Raw genomic sequence first — 17,323 nt, 5'->3', positions numbered from 1 at the left:
TCTGTCCATAATGTTTCTTCACGTCCCATCTCCAAAGCAAGTTTCTCTGTTCAGCACTTCCATTGTTCATGCATTAATTTTCCCTGTTCACTGTCTGCACTATTTCTTTGAATATCCCCATGCAGGATCTATGTTGGTTACTTGTTTGATAATTTTCCTGATCATGTAAAATGTAAATGCTGAATATTTTTATTTCCTGTTTTTCTATTAGACTAGTGACTTTAGTTCTACTAAATAATTTTAATTTTGTAGAATACGATGATGTGTTTTACTTGAATCACAGTGATGGTTAGAGAGCTATTATCAATTTTTGGCAACTTAATTGTTGTATTTTAATCTTTTTATTTATTTCCTAGTTGGAGAATGGAGATCAACTTGTTCCAACTAGTATTTTTAGGAGGCCTATCTACTTGCAACTTTTATTACATAAATTGATCATATGATTTACTCAGCTATTAATAGACAACTCCACACCAATTCATTATCAAAAGAGATTCTAGCATAGCCTTGTAAGCCTTTCAAACATCAAGAACAATGTTCAAGTAAATATATTTGTTATTCCAACAAATCTGGCAAATAAATTCTGCAATGCAACGCTCGTTGGTTCGGCGGGTCGGGTCGAGTTAGGGTCCAGACCCGGACCCGACCCCCACTCGCGTAAGGGCCCGACGCGAGGCCCTTCTCCCTCGCCTTTCCCTTCCTTCTTCGTCGTCTCCTGGTGGTCTCCCGTGACAGCGCAGAGGGAGGAGAGTGGCGGTCGGGTGGTGGTGGCTGGAACGGCGACGGCGACGGAGGTGGCAGCGGCGGCGGCGGCGACTTGGTAAACTCTCTCTCTCTCTCTCTCGTGCGATTTTTCCTTCTCTGCCGCACGTCCCTTCTTCTTCTCTCTCGCCACTCTCTTTCCCCTTTTTCCGCTGGTTTCCTACCGCTCGACCCTCTTCTCACTCACTCGCACTCCCCCACCTGCTTTTTCCTCTCTTTCTCACCCCCACGGCCGTTTTCCCCCTTGACCGAACCCCTCCTCTCTCTGTCTCTCCTCTCTGTCAGCGTCCCTTTTCTCTGGTTCGTTTCAGTTTTTTTTCTCCCACTACTACTGTGGGTTAGCAACAGATTTTGTGTTGAACCTTTTGGACGTGTGTTGACTCTTTCCATGGCGTTTTGGGGTTGGATTGTGGTTTAGGGACGTTTTTCCCCTCTCACCAGCTAGTAGGGCGTGTAGTGAGCAGCGTCAGCAAGCAATCTCGAGCATTGGCACTTGATCGGACGTGTGAAGTGGTTGCTAGAAGGGTTGTAGCAGTTGGACGCTTGTTTTGGGGTGAGCAATACCTAATCAAGCTCAAAATGATGATTATTTACCTTCTATAGCATGTATAATTATGGTTCGAGCATGCTAGAGCCTAGAATTGATGATTTTTGGGACGCATGTTAGTAATTTTGTTTTTGGGGGAAACTTAGGATTTGCGTTGGAAAGTGATGATTCATGTATTTAATGATCGTTTAAGCATGATGGATTAATTTTCGAAGCTTTAGGGAAGCATGGTAGAGATTGTGAGGTTGTGGGGAAGATTTTAGAACCGTCTTAGGGAGTGTAGCGCAGACTTCGGTGAACGGGTGTATCATGAAGTTAATTAGGGATATATGCGTATTGGGATGTGACTTGAGGTTGATGTCTTACTTAAAGAACGTTATTGAGGAAGGAATTAGTGATGGTTTGATTGATGGTTGAAGGCTTTGATAATTCGAGGCAACGTCAAGACGTAAAGGAGGAGGCCCATTGGAGAGCTTGTTGGTCGACACTACCTGTCGATACCCTCTTGAGGCGATGACACGTGCCTCAAGGATTTTATTTTTGTATCTGTTCGTTTCTGTTTGATTGGTGTAGGTATCTAGTAGAAACCTTATTCTTGTTTATGTTTGCAGGTGCACCGGGCTCATCCCGTCGACCTTGAGTTCGAAGCTTGAGGCATTTTGAAGAATTTGGTGAGCGCGCCACAGGTATGGCAACTTTCCAGGCAAATTCCTGCCTGGGTCAATTGTGTGATTGGGTGCTCCTAGGATCAAGGGATCCTAGGATTGTGATGTTAATTGATTGACTGTTTTGTGATTGAGTATGCGTATGTTGCTTACATGATATGAATGGGTTAGAAAGATTATTAGTCATTCGTTTTAAAAATGTTACGCATTGGCATGTGCATGCTAGAATTGATATCTGTTTAGGACAGATGAGGCGGGGTATCGAGTCGAGTGTCTCCTCGACCCCAATTATGCATTAGAAAGCATCATAGAATGATAACTGCATAGGACAGCTACGAGCCAACCGCAGATCGAGACTACTCTCTATGGATTGGCTATGTTTTTCAAAGAGGTGATTGACATGATTGATGTGAGGATTGATGTGATGATTGATATGAATGTGTATGTTGTTGCATATGCATTGCCATGGGCAATGATGCAAATGGATGTTTTGGAGGGTAGTTGTACCTGTATGGTATGACGGCTAGCAATGACTGTTACTGTATGTATAGACCTCATGTGGAGGTAATCGGAGGTGTGGGTGCACTCGGGAAGTGTACTAACCTCGTGTGCTAGCCAGTCATCTTGTGAATGTGTAACTGTAATGATAAGAATGAATAACTAAGAGATGAGAGGCCAGTGGGATGTGGCTATGTGTTTGGGAGACGTCCCCCTTGATTGCCACTGCTCTCGCCTGTCAAAGCGCAGGCGGTGCAAGGCCCCAGGGTTCTGTTGTGTGTTGTGCTTGGAGCGTTGGGCTCCTGCCTTCCCAACCTGGGTGTCCTAGGGAAGGCTGAGTATCTCACCTTGGACTTCACACATCCAGGGATGAGTGCTCTACCGCTGCAGCGGGTGAAATGGATCCATACTGTTATGGGCCACCACGGGGGTTGTCTCTCGGCTGTAGGCCGCCCGTGGTGTGCACGTGCCTGTGTTGCACCCACAGGAACTGTTAATGCACTAAAGTTAATGAAAATGCAATGTGTTTGACAGAATGCATGTGACTGACGTATATGTGATTGATATGAATGCAAGTGTTATGTTTAAGCATGCTTCGCATGTGACTGATGTTGTGTTAGTGTGGCCATCAAGTGGCTTTTACGTGTCGCACTCAGACGCGACATGACGATAGATGGGTTGATATTTGTCCCTTTATTTGAGCCTTACTTGAGAGAGTTTGGCATTTTCCTGGCTTGTTGCCATACTGCGAAGGCTGAGCCTTCAGTTGTTTTCTTTTTCAGGTTTTGGCAGACTCGGGGCAACAGGTTGAGCGGATGGCTTCACTCACGTCCTACTGGGGTGGTTTTGGGATTGTCGTTTGTAGTGCCGACGCGTCATGTTTTGGGTTTATTGATGTCTTTTTTTTTTGTTAGGCATCAATGTTATTGATTTTGGGGCTTTTTGGTCATGCACATAGATGTGAATTTGTAGGAAACAAAATGGTTATATCAATGAAAGTTCGCCCCATTGTTTTGTATTGGTTGGCTCATCGTCAATTTGAATTGTCGGGTAGTCACACCTCGATGCTTTATGTTTAGAAAAAAAAAAAAAAATAGTTTGAGGGTTAAAAGGTCGGGGTGTGACATGCAATGTAACTATGAGGAAGAAGAAGCCTAATTACTTAGCCTTATCTTTTCATTGCTTACACAAGTCTTAGTAAAGCAGGCAATTCTTGCTACTAAATCAGCAATGCAAAAAGCTACTAGCTTAAAAAAGGCACAAGACGACGAATAGCTACTGGAAAGGGAAAATTCAGGAAGCTATCAAAAGAAATAGTTAGATGTGTCAAAAAACTATACCCAGAAAAAGTAGGAGAACAAAATGGTAGAGCAATTAACAAACCTGTACTGCTGTACTTGTGTCATTCAATAGTTGGATCAGGTTTGTAATGGTTGTTTCATTGGTAAAACAGCCTGCACTCAAATGCTACACAAATTTTTGCAACGCCATCAGAAAATTGCAATAAATATCTTGCACACAAACACACACACACACTCTGCCATTTAATGCTTTGAGGATCAAACCTTAACAGAGCGCGAAACACTTCTAATACAATTAGAAGCGGCAGTACGGACCCCAGAACAGTCGTGTTTTAATGCTTCAATCACCAAATGAAATACCTGATCCAAGTAAACCAAACAGAAATTGGATCAGACCACCAGGCAGGACCAAAAGCACCTACATACGATTGTTATTCAAGTTCTTTTTTCTCAAGTGTTACTGAAAGTATGAGACTTCATTTTGTGCTACTTTCCCTTTCATTATCAACCAACACTTTTAAACTAAAGATCCACTTTTTTACAGCTGTTAATGTCAAACTAAATAAATCAATCTGACACAACTCATGAAGAAAAAAGGTCGATGCACTATTCAAGAAAAAGAGACAACAATCCTATGCACAGATGGAAAAATATGGAAAACAGTATGGTTTTACAAGTTGGTACCTGCGCAAAAATGAGATTATCAAAAATGTATGTATGAACCATTTTTTTCAATCTCATTAAAGAAAAAAAAATAGCATGTGTATCATATTCATTTTATTGTGAAAAGGGGAAACCATCAGTGGTTATGACGGTTACTTCTTTCATAATCATCACCCCAATACAGCAAACCTCTCTTTAAGGTTGGCAAGAGCTTTAGGCAAATGTAACAGGACTCAACTGTGAACAAGAGCCAGCAAGATCTGGCCTTCATCATTTACATATCTCAATTTGCAATTAGAAGGAAAGATTGACCTCACCACAAACCCTTCCATCTATTGATGAAAAGCTGCAATAAAAGGACAACCTACTAATGCCATCCTTGGCCTAACCTGACCAGAATAAGGCAAAAAAGGACGGACACCCCGAAAGGCTCAAACAAAATGTTGCTTGTCAGTCATGCCCTCAACAAGATAGCGTGCCACCATTATGCAGACAGTATATTTTTTTGCACATTTATTTTTGTATGGTGTTAATTAGACCAAATTCATTAGGTAAATCATGTTAGTAGGCATGTTCATCTATATGTTCACCAATTTTACTAGAACCACTGTCACAAATATCACTACTGGGTTTTTAGCAGCAAGGTTTTTCTGGGTATCTATAGAAACGAAACGGAGAGAAGAACACGATGTAACGTGGAAAACCCCTCAACGAGAGGGAAAAAACCACGGGTGAGGAGGACTGGTGCCCACTAGCAACCAGACACTCTCTCTCTTCAGATTTTCATTCCTAGAAAATTAGGGTTACACTGGTTAAGTAGGGCATAACCACACACTGGATTGGGTCCAGATCCAGAACCAGATACACGACCCAAATACCGCATAAGTCAACACTCCCCCTCAAGTTGGGCATACATGTCAAACATGCCCAACTTGGATACATTTCTTTCAAATGGAGTCACAGGTAAGGCTTTAGTCAGAACATCAGCAGTTTGGTCTTCTGACTTCATATATGGTAGAATCAACTCTCTGGCATCAATCCTTTCCTGGATGAAATGACGGTCAATCTCGACATGCTTTGTTCTGTCATGTAACACAGGGTTGTTAGCTAGACTGATCGCAGACTTGTTATCGCAGTACATCTTCATAGGTCTCTCAATATCTATCCCAATATCAGTCAGCAATACCTTCAGCCATAGTAATTCTGGCACTCCAGTAGCAACCGCCCTATATTCAGCCTCTGCACTTGAGCGGGAACACACATCTTGTTTCTTGGTTCTCCAAACAACCAGATTTCCCCCCAAGTAGACACAGTACCCTCACGTAGATCTTCTGGTATCAACACAGCCTGCCCAGCCTAAATATCCTTCAATCTCAATAGGCCCTTGTTTCACATATAGAAGTCCCTTGCCAGGATTCCTCTTCAAGTAGCATATGATCTTGTCGACAGCCTTCAAGTGAGTATCTGTAGGCGCGTGCATGAACTGACTCATCACATTAACGGCGAAGATGATATCAGGTCTAGTCAAAGTGAGGTAGATCAATCTCCCAACTAGACGTTGATATCTCCCCTTAGCTTCTTCACAAAGAGGTTCTCCATCTTTAATACTGAGTTTGTGTCCAGCATCCAGAGGAGTAGAAGTCGGTCTACACCCTAATTTTCCTGTCTCCTTTAGTAAATCCAGAGTATACTTCTTTTGATTTAGCACAAGGGTCGTGCCTGATCTAGCAATTTCAATACCAAGAAAATATCTTAGTTTGCCAAGGTCTTTGAGATCAAATTCAGCAGCTAGTAAACTCTTTAGTCTCGTTATCTCATCTTAATCATCACCTGTAACAATCATATCATCAACATAGACTAACAAAAGAGTAACCTTACTTTCCATCCTTTTCACAAACAGAGTATAATCTCTGTTTCCTTGTTTGTATTCATGTTTTCTCATTACCAGTCTAAGACGTTCAAACCATGCTCGGGGAGACTGTTTGAGCCCATACAAAGCCTTCTTCAATTTACAGCATTTTCCCGGTTTCTCATAACCTGGGGGCATACTCATATACACTTTCTCTTCAAGATCTTCGTTGAGAAAGACATTCTTAACGTCAAGTTGGCACATCTTCCACTCCTTCAACACTGCTAGAAAAATAATAACTCTAACAGTGTAACGCGAGGCGTTTGGGCAGAGCAGGTCGGGTCAAGGTCCAGACCCGGACCCTAGCCCCACGCGAGGGAGCCCGACGCCGTCTCTCCTCCCTCGCTTTCTCTTCTCCTTCGTTTTCCTCTTACCGTCTCCTCCTTACCCACGACCGGAACTCAGGGAAGAAGACGACGGCGACGACGGTGGCACTTGAGGTGAACCCTGTCGTCCCCTGCTTCTTCCTTTCTTCTCTCTTCTTCTTCCCGTTTTCTTTTCCCTCCTCCCTCTCCCACTGTCTCTCGTCTCCCCTCTTCACCCAACGCCTCTCTCTGGCCGTCTCCCTCTTTTCTCTCGTGCCTTCTTCTCCACACAATCCCTCTCCTCACTCTCCACCGTCTCTCTCTTCTCTCCCGTCCTCTCCCCTCACTGCCTTCTTTTCCCCTTTTGACCGAACCCTCTCCCCTATCAGTCCCCCTCCGTTTTTCTCTCTTTCTCCCTCTATTCGACCTCCCTCTCTGTCCACGCTTCACGCTCTCTCCCCATTTTCTGTTTGTTTTCTATTTTCTCCAATCAAGCACTCTCTCTCACTGATTTTCACTATTCTATCACTGTTGGATCTGATTTCAGCTTGGGGATTTGTCCTCCCCCTCGTAATAGCAATTAGAGAAGGCCTTGGTAGTGGCGGCATTGGAGGATTTTAGCCGTTTGGGGACCACTTGGACGCGTGAGGTGGCTGCCGGGAGGATTACAGCAGTTTAGACCTTCAATCGGGGTGAGCAAGGCGAAATTGAACCTATTTTATGATATATTTTTCTTGGGAACGCGTATAATTATTGTTTGAGCATGCTAGAGCTTAGAATTGATTATTTGGAGCACATGTTAGTGATTTCGTTTTTGGGGGAAAGCTTGCAATTATGTTGGAAAGCGAAGATTCATATATTTGATGATTATTTAAGCTTGATGGATTAATTTTCGAAGCATTAGGGGAAACATGGTAGAATTTGTGAGGTTGTGGGGAAGATTTAGGACCGTTTTAGTGAGCTTGTAGCACGCGTTTTTGTGAACGGGTGCATCTTGGAGTTAAATAGGGATAACGTACATAAGTTGGATGTATCTTTGGGGTAGACGCCTTGATTTAAGAAAAAGAGAGTTTTGAGAAAGGCGTTAGTGATAGACGGATTGAGGGCTTTGAGTTTTGGCATCTATTGGCACGGCTAGAAGTTGGGAAGTGACCTATTGGAGAACTTGTGGGTCAACACTACCCGTCAACACCCTCTTGAGGCGATGACACGTGCCTCAATGATTTTGTTTTGTTTTTGTTTGAATTGTTGAGGTATGTAGTAGGAATATTATCTTATGTTTGTGTTTGCAGGTACACCGGGTACGTCCCGTCGACCTTGAGCTACCGGATTCGAAGCTCGAGGCATTTTGAAGATTCTTGTGAATGCGCCACAGGTATGGCGACATTCTAGGCAAATCCCTGCCTGGGCAAGTGAATGAATGTGTGTTCCTAGGATCATGGGATCCTAGGATTTGTGATGTGAATTGATTGAGTGTTCCGTGAATGAATGTGTGTATGCATGTACATAAATTGATATATGATATGAATTGTTTTTGTAGAGATACGAACAAGAAGAAGAGGAAGAGAAGCAATGATCACGATGTAACGTGGAAAACCCTCAACACGAGGGAGAAAAAACCACGAATGAGGAGGAGTTGGTGCCCACTAGCAGCCAGACTCTCTCTCTCTTAAGATTATCATTAACACTTAAGGATTAGGGTTACATGACTTAAGTAGAGCCCAAAACGGGCTACAAGGCGGGTCGGGTATGGATCCGGACCCGAAACCCACAATCTATCAACACTCCCCCTCAAGTTGGGCGTACATATCAAACATGCCCAACTTGGATACATTCCTCTCAAATGAAGCTGAAGGAAGAGCTTTCGTCAGAACATCAGCAGTTTGGTCTTCAGACTTCATGTAAGGTAAGATCAACTCTTTCGCATCAATCCTTTCCCGAATGAAGTGACGATCAATTTCAACATGTTTTGTTCTGTCGTGAAGTACAGGATTGTTGGCTAAGTTGATTGCAGACTTGTTATCACAATACATCTTCATAGGTCCTTCAATCTCTATTCCAATGTCAGTCAACAATATCTTCAACCATAATAACTCTGACACTCCCATAGCAACTGCCCTATATTCTGCCTCTGCACTGGATCTAGAGCAAACATCCTGTCTCTTGCTCCTCCATACAACAAGGTTTCCTCCCAAGTAGACACAGTACCCTGTAGTGGATCGTCTGGTATCACCACAACCTGCCCAATCCGCATCAGAATAGCCCTCGATTTCCACAGTCTCTTGTTTCACATACAGGAGTCCCTTACCAGGATTTTTCTTTAGGTAGCATAGCACTCTGTCCACAGCCTTCAGATGTGCATCAGTTGGCATATGCATGAATTGGCTCAAAACATTCACCGCAAAGGTGATATCAGGTCTCGTGAGGGTAAGATAAATTAGCTTCCCAACCAAACGTTGATATCTTCCCTTGTCTTCTTCACAGAGAGGCTCTCCATCTCTGAGACTCAACTTGTGCCCAGTGTCAAAAGGGGTAGGAGTAGGTCTACATCCCAATTTACCAGTTTCTTCCAGCAGGTCTAATGTATATTTCCTTTGGTTTAGTACAAGACCAGTACTAGACCTAGCAACCTCCATACCAAGAAAATACCTTAGTTTTCCAAGATCTTTGAGGTCGAATTCTGTAGCCAGTAACCCTTTTAGCTTGATAATCTCCTCCTCATCATCTCCAGTAACAATCATGTCATCTACGTAGACGAGCAGGAGAGTAACCTTGCTCTCCTTCTTCTTCACAAACAGAGTGTGATCTCCATTTCCTTGTTTGTATCCATGACGTATCATCACTCTTCTCAGTCGTTCAAACCACGCTCTGGGCGATTGCTTAAGGCCATACAATGCCTTTTTCAGCTTACAACACATTTCTGGTTCTTCATATCCTGGAGGCATATGCATATATACTTCTTCTTCGAGGTCACCATTGAGGAATGCATTCTTAACATCCAGTTGATACATCTTCCACTCCTTCATCACAGCTAGGGATATAACCACCCTCACAGTCTTCATTTTCGCAACAGGAGCAAAGGTTTCCAAGTAATCAATTCCATATTTCTGGCTAAACCCCTTGGCCACAAGTCGAGCTTTATATCTTTCAACACTCCCATCTGGTTTGTACTTGATGGTATACACTCATTTGGATCCAACTAGGTGAGCGGCTTCAGGAATCTTCACCACTTCCCATGTCAAGTTTTTTCTTAGGGCATCTATTTCTTCTTTCATTGCATCGGCCCACTTGGAGTCACTTTGAGCTTCAGCGACAGTCCTGGGAATCACAGCCAAAGAAAGAGTAGAAACAAAACACTTGTAATCTTTCCCAAGTCTGGAATAAGAAACAAAATTACCAATGGGGTGTTGAGTACATGACCTGACACCCTTTCTCAGGGCAATGGGAAGATCGTCATTCTTCTTTTCAACCTCATCATGGGTCTCCACGGTCTCCTCGGTAGGACTTGGTTCATCCAGGGAAGGAGTGGCATTGGGATTGGAAGTAGATCTAGCATCACAAGTCATCACCTCTGTCCGAGTACCTCGTCTAGAGTAGAACTGTCCAAACAACTGAGGGCCTTCCTTCTCAATGCTATTGTCACCCCTTTCCTCCTTCTCAGGCACATCAACAGTATTAAGTGATTCTGTTTTCTTGTAGTCCAAAAAATCTATAAACTGAAGTTCCTGTCTCTGAGAATACTCTTCCCTGCCCACAGACTGCTCCCCTTGAAGAGGATTCGCACCAAAGTAAGAGGCATGTTCCAAGAAGGTAACATCCCTCGTAACATAAGCTCGACCAGTAATAGGATCAATACATTTGTATCCTTTTTGCGTAGGGGAGTATCCAACAAAGACACCTTTGATAGACCTAGGATCAAGTTTCTTGACATTTGGACTGTGATCATGGATAAAACATACACAACCAAAAACACGAGGAGGAAGAGGAAATGGTGGACGACTGCCAGGAAGCAACGAGTGGGGAGTCCTACCATTCAAAACACGACTGGGCATGCGGTTAATAAGATAGGCACTAGTAAGAACTGCATCACCCCAATAGTGTTTAGGAAGATTTCTCTGAAACAAAAGAGCCCTTGTGACATTAAGAAGTTGACGATTTTTCCTTTCAGCTACCCCATTTTGAGGGGGGGTGTAACTACAGGATGTCTCGTGAACAATCCCCCGTTGTCTAAGAAACTCCTCAACAGGCCGACACATGTACTCACGGGCATTATCGGACCTGAAAGTTTTAACATTCGCACCATACTGGGTATGCACAAGAAGAATAAATGTCTCGATGATTCGAGGAACCTCGCTGCGGTCTTTTAACAAGTATATAAATGTAGCACGAGAGAAATCATCAATGAAAGTGATAAAATACTGGAAACCTTGACGGGTATGAATGCCCGAAGGTCCCCATACATCAGAGTGAATCAGAGAAAAAGCTTCATTAGCACAACTAGAAGAAAGAGGGTACGAAGCCCTCACATGTTTGGCAAACTGACAAACATCACAAGAAATGGAAGACACATCAAAGGAGGAACACAAGTCTGGAAACAAATGTTTCAAAATCCCAAAAGGTAAATGCCCAAAACGTTCATGCCAGTACATAAAAGACTGAAGACAATCTTCTCTTCTCTTATCTGTCTTGCGGATCGCTGTCAACAGAGCAGTAGCCACACGTATGGGAAGACGATATAATCCATCAGAAGCTAAACCAATCCCAATCCTCTTCCCTGTCACCAAGTCCTGCAAAACACAACGATCGGCAGAGAATATAAGTTCACAATTCAATTCTTTAGTAAGTCTACTGACTGATAAGAGATTTAAAGGAAACTGGGGAACATGTAAAGCGCCCTGCACATGAAATTTGTCCAACAAGGACAGAGTGCCTTCGCCTGCCACACAGGTAGAGGAACCATCTGCAAGAGAAACACGTTCCCTTCCCGAGGACAACTTATACTCATGAAACAATTTTGGATTACCTGTCATGTGATGAGTAGCACCACTATCGACAATCCATTCCCCCACAGAAGAGTTACCTTGATTGCCAATAGCTGCAAGAGCATGATTAGCTGTAGTTCCCTCTGAGGTCTCAGTCTTGTTGACATCGAGCCTGCCCAAATAAGCCCTTAGTTCACGAAGCTGGTCAGCAGAAATGGAGACTTTTTCTCCACTAGAGGCTTGCACCTCAGACACGGGCGTTCTCCCAGTCAAAGATCTCCCTCTGTTCCCCTTCTTTTCTGGATGAAGATCCCAGCAATAATCCACAGTGTGACCTGTCTTCTTGCAGTGAGTGCACCGGCGAAGAGACCTAGATGGGCCGCCAGGACCACGACTCACGAGAGCAGATCTCTCGTTATAGGGCACAAGTTCCCTCTTCCCTTCTTTTGTAACAAGCCTTCGCTGTTCTTCCGCTTCAACACAGGAGTATACATCTTCAATACTGGACACCTCCCCTGAATTCAAAATCTGACTTCGAACACCTTCAAACTCATCATTTAAACCTGCTAAAAATAGGAACACCCTGTTTTCCCATTCATGAGCAACATAGAGCGCCTGATCATGGGGACAATGCCAAGGAATATCAGAATGATAGTCAAGCTCTTCCCACTTGGCTTTCAAAGCCCCATAGTACTCTGCAACAGACGAGGTCCCTTGTCGAATGCCATAGACTGTCTTCATTACTTGGTAAGTACGAATTGCGGTCTTCTTTTGGCCATACATTTGCTCGAGGACCACCCACATGTCTCTAGCAGTCTTCTTCCGAAGGATAAGGGGCTGAATATCGGCGGAAACGGAATTGACAATCCAAGTTTTCACTTGATTATCCTCAAGAAACCAAGTATGCCACACATCACTTGTTCTTGCTGGTTCGGGGTTGCTCCCATCAATATAGGCCATGCGACCACGGCCAGCAATCCCCATGGTCATAGCAGGCGACCACGAGAAATAATTATCCTTGGTGAGGCGAAGAGTGATGACCTGCATGGGAACATTCTCCGTTCTAAAAGCCCCTATTTCAGTGGGATTGGTGTTGACGGTTGACGAGGAAGAGGCTGCCATAATCACAGACCAGTAGGCAGCAAGGGCAGCAAGAAGCAATCACACGATACAACACCAAAAAACGGACAGAGAGCAGGAAACGGAACCAGGCAAAGCGGCGCGGCGCTGGGCGGGAACAGACCAGGCAGTCGGCGCGGCGCTGGGCGGAAACAGACCAGGCAGAGCGGCACGGCGCCGGAAAAGGACACGGCGTTGGGCGGAAAAAGACCGCCGCTGGACAGGTCGTCGTTTGGGCAGGCCGACGCTGGGCGGAAGCGGCAGAACGGGAACGCCGCTGGGCAGGCCGACGCTGGGCGGAAGCGGCTGCGCTAATCAGGGCGTCGCTGGGCGGAGACGGCGGAATCCTGATCGGCGTTGATCAGGGCGGCGCTGGGCGGAGACGGCGGCGGGACGACAGACGACGCTCGGGCACGAGCGTCGGGCACGGGCGAGACGATGAACAGTGCCGGGCGATTCTCCTCTAACACGGGCAAAAGACAACCAGAAACGCCGGAACTTCACGGCTCTGATACCATGTAGAGATACGAACAAGAAGAAGAGGAAGAGAAGCAATGATCACGATGTAACGTGGAAAACCCTCAACACGAGGGAGAAAAAACCACGAATGAGGAGGAGTTGGTGCCCACTAGCAGCCAGACTCTCTCTCTCTTAAGATTATCATTAACACTTAAGGATTAGGGTTACATGACTTAAGTAGAGCCCAAAACGGGCTACAAGGCGGGTCGGGTATGGATCCGGACCCGAAACCCACAATCTATCAACAGTTTTGAAAGGCTTATAGTAATTGTTTTGATAATGTTACGCATTTGCATGTGCATGCTAGAATTGATAACTATTTAGGACAGATGAGGCGAGGTATCGAGTCGAGTGTCTCCTCGACCCTAATTGTGCATTAGAAAGCATCCTAGAATGATAACTGCATAGGACAGCTACGAGCCCACCACAGATTGAGACTACTCTCTGTGGTTTGGCTAAGTTTTCAAAGATGTGATTGTTATGATGATGAATGTGAATGTTATGTTTATTGAATACCCATTGCCGCGGGCAATGATGCAAATGTTTGCACAGTGGGTAGTTGTACCCATATTGTTATGACGGCTAGCCAAAACTGTTGTGGTTATGTGTAACCCTCGTGTGGAGGCAATTGGAGGTGTGGGTTCACTCGTGAAGTGAACCAACCTCATGAGCTAGCCAGTTAATTGTGTTTGTGCAAGTATAAGTATAAGAATGAAAGAATAAGAGATGAGAGGCCAGTGGGATGTGACTATGTGTATGGGAGTTGTCCCGCTTTCGCCACTGGTCTCGCCTGTTCGGAGTGCAGGCGGTGCAAGGCCCCAGGGTACTGTTGTGTGATGTGCTTAGAGCGTAGGCTCCCGCCTTCCCAACCTGGGTGTCCTAGGGAAGGCTGAGTATCTCTCCTTGGAATTCACACATCCATGGATGAATGCTCTACCGCTGCAGCAGATAGATGGATCCATACTGTTCTGGGCCACCACGGGGGTTGTCTCTCGGTTGTGGGCCGCCCGCGGTATGCACGTGCCTGTGTTTGCACCCACAGGAACTGTAAATTCACTGATAGTAATGAAACTGAAATTTATGTGATTGAAATGTATAGGATTGTTGTGCATGTGACTGTTGTGCTTATGAATGCAAGTGACATGTTGAGGATGCCTTGCATGTGATTGAAATTATGTTATTGTAGCCATTGAGTGGTCTCTGCATGTCGTGTCTTGACACGACATAATGATAGATTGTTCTGATGTTTGCTTGTGTGCTGACCCCGACCTAAGAGGGTTTGGACTTTTCCTGGCTTGTTGCCATACTGCGAAGGCTAAGCCTTCAGTTGTTTCTTTTTTTCAGGTTTTGGTGGACCCGGGCAGCAAGCTGAGCAGATGGCTACACTCACGTCCTACTGGGGAGGTTTTGGGTTTTGTTTTTTTTTTGTAGTGTCGGCGCGTCGGGTTTTGGTTTTACTGATGCCTTGTTTTTTATTAGGCGTCGATGTTGTGATTTTGGGGCATTTTTGTCAAATGTACAGTTGAATTGAAATGCTATATAATGGAAGGCTTGCCCCATTGTTTTGAATTGCTTGGCCCATTCCTTTCTGAACTATTGTGTAGTCACACCTCGATGTTGGATGTTAGAAAAAAAAATGTTTGAGTGTCGGGGTGTGACAAACAGTCTTCATCTTCGCGACAGGAGCAAACGTTTCCAAGTAGTCGATCTCATATTGATGACTAAACCCCTTGGCCACCAGGCGAGCTTTGCACTTCTCAACATTCCCATCTGGTTTGTACTTGATGGTGTAGACCCACTTAGATCCAACCAGATGGGCCGCTTCAGGGATCTCTACCACTTCCCATGTCTGATTCCTACTCAAAGCTTCCATCTCTTCTTGCATAGCATGAGTCCATTTAGAATCACTCTGAGCTTCTGTAACAGTCCTGGGAATCACAGCCAAAGACAGAGATGATATAAAACATTTGTAATCTATGCTCAGTCTAGAATATGACACAAAGTTACCAATAGGGTGTTGAGTACATGACCTGACACCCTTTCTCAGGGTAATGGGGAGTTCCTCCTTTTCAGTATCTGTCTGAATGTCTTGCTCAATAGGTTTCTTCTGAGCACGACTTGGGTCATCTAGGGACAAAGTAGGATTGGGATTAGGGATCAAATTCTCATCATCAGTCACCTGATCTGTACGAGCTCTTCTCCTAGAGTACACCTGCCCAAACAAACGACTGTCTTCCTCTTTCGTTCCAGTGGGACGCTTTTCAATTCTCTCCTGTTCAAGCATTTCAACAGATGGACTCTCTTCTCGCCTGTATTCCAAGAACTCTGTAAATTGAATTTCCTGGCTCGGAGAATACTCTTCCTGTGACATACACTTCTCCCCCTGAAGAGGATTCTCACAAAAATAAGAGACATGTTCCAAGAAGGAAACATCCTTGGTAACATAGACTCGCCCAGTGGTAGGATCAAGATACATACCCCTTTTGAGTAGGAGAATACCCAACAAAAACACTCTTAATAGACCTCGGATCAAGTTTCTTAACATGAGGACTGTGATCATGAATAAAGCAAACACATCCAAAGACACGATGTGGAAGGAGAAAAGGTTGACGACTTTCTGGAAGCATATAGTGAGGAGTATGCCCATTGAGGACACGACTAGGCATATGATTGATCAGATATGCACTAGAAATGTAACGCTCGTTGTTTGGCAGGACGGGTCGGGTCAGGGTCCAGACCCGGACCCGAGCCCCTCACGCGTGAGCGAGCCCGACTCCGCCTCCCCTCCCTCGTCTTTCCTTCTTCTCCCTCGTTTCCCCTCTTCGTCTCCCCTTACCCACGACCGGAACTCAGCGAAGCAGAAGAAGGCGGCGGTGACGGCGGCAGCTCGCGGGTAAGCTCCCTCTCTCGCCCTCTCTGCCTGTTTTTCCCCTCCTTTCCTGCGCATCCCTCCCTCTCTACAACACCCTCTCTCCTCCCACACGCTGTCCCTCTCCTCCTTGCCCGAGCTCTCTTCCCTTCTTCTCTCGCCTCCTCCCTTCTCCCTCGCCTGCTCCTCCTTCCTCTTCTTTCTTCTCCTCCTCCTTCCCACGCAGACCCTTCCCTCACCGTCCGAACCCTACCCCTTTGTCTGTCTCCCATCTCTGTCGACGTTTCCTCCCTGCTCATTCTCGTGCTCTTTCTCAGTTCTCAGCCTCCCCCAATCGAACCAATATTTTAGCCGAACTCCTCCTCTTGAGCACGTTCTTGCTTGTTCTCTTTAGTTGTGGCTGTTGGATTGGAATTTCAGTTTGAGGGTGCATCATTCTCTTTGTAACAGTGAATAGAAGGCGTTGGTGGTGGCGGCTTGGCACGATTTCTGCCATTTGGGGACCGACTGTATGCTTGAGGTGGCTGTTTGAGGCATCACAGCAGTTTGGACGCTTAGATTGGGGTGAGCAAAGCCTATTTGAGCTTAGATTATTGGATATTATATAGTAGAACATGTATAATTATTGCTTGAGCATGTTAGAGTTTAGAATTGATGTTTTGGGATGCATGTTAGCGATTTTGCTTTTGGGGATAATGGGGGGGTTATGATGGAGAAGCGATGATTCATGTGTGGGATGATCGTTTAAGCATGATGGATTAATTTTAGGACAGATGAGGCGGGGTATCGAGTCGAGTGTCTCCTCGACCCCAATTGTGCATTAGAAAGCATCATAGAATGATAATTGCATAGGACAGCTACGAGCCAACCGTAGATTGAGACTACTCTCTGTGGATTGGCTAAGTTTTTCAAAGAGGTAATTGACGTGCTTGATGTGAGGATTGATGTGATGATTGATATGAATGTGTATGTTGTTGCATATCCATTGCCATGGGCAATGATGTGAATGGATGTTTTGGAGGGTAGTTGTACCCGTATGGTATGACGGCTAGCAATGACTGTTACTGTATGTATAAACCTCATGTGGAGGTAATCGGAGGTGTGGGTGCACTCGTGAAGTGTACTAGCCTCATGTGCTAGCCAGTCATCTTGTGAATGTGTAACTATAATGATAAGAATGAATA

The 17,323-nt window shown here is 44.9% G+C and overlaps 1 protein-coding gene across 3 annotated transcripts in view; it reads right to left on the bottom strand.

Annotated features, from left to right (window-relative positions):
• The window catches only part of LOC116255966 (uncharacterized), an 80,399-nt gene that overhangs the window by 46,905 nt on the left and 16,171 nt on the right, over positions 1 to 17,323 (bottom strand). For all 3 annotated transcript variants that reach the window (XR_007573511.1, XM_031632061.2, XM_031632060.2), the window contains exons 3-4: positions 4,038 to 4,133; positions 3,856 to 3,939 (exon numbers count right to left, since the gene is read on the bottom strand). Coding sequence is in view for 2 of the 3 variants with exons in the window: in XM_031632061.2 (XP_031487921.1) it covers positions 3,856 to 3,939; positions 4,038 to 4,133 (180 nt within the window). In the remaining variant the exon portion in view is untranslated. The remainder of the gene's footprint in view (positions 1 to 3,855; positions 3,940 to 4,037; positions 4,134 to 17,323) is intronic.

Source organism: Nymphaea colorata, chromosome 6, assembly GCF_008831285.2.
Source record: "Nymphaea colorata isolate Beijing-Zhang1983 chromosome 6, ASM883128v2, whole genome shotgun sequence".
Classification (NCBI taxonomy): domain Eukaryota; kingdom Viridiplantae; phylum Streptophyta; class Magnoliopsida; order Nymphaeales; family Nymphaeaceae; genus Nymphaea; species Nymphaea colorata.
Note: the sequence above shows the minus strand (reverse complement) of the source record. Positions and strands in the feature narration are given on the sequence as shown.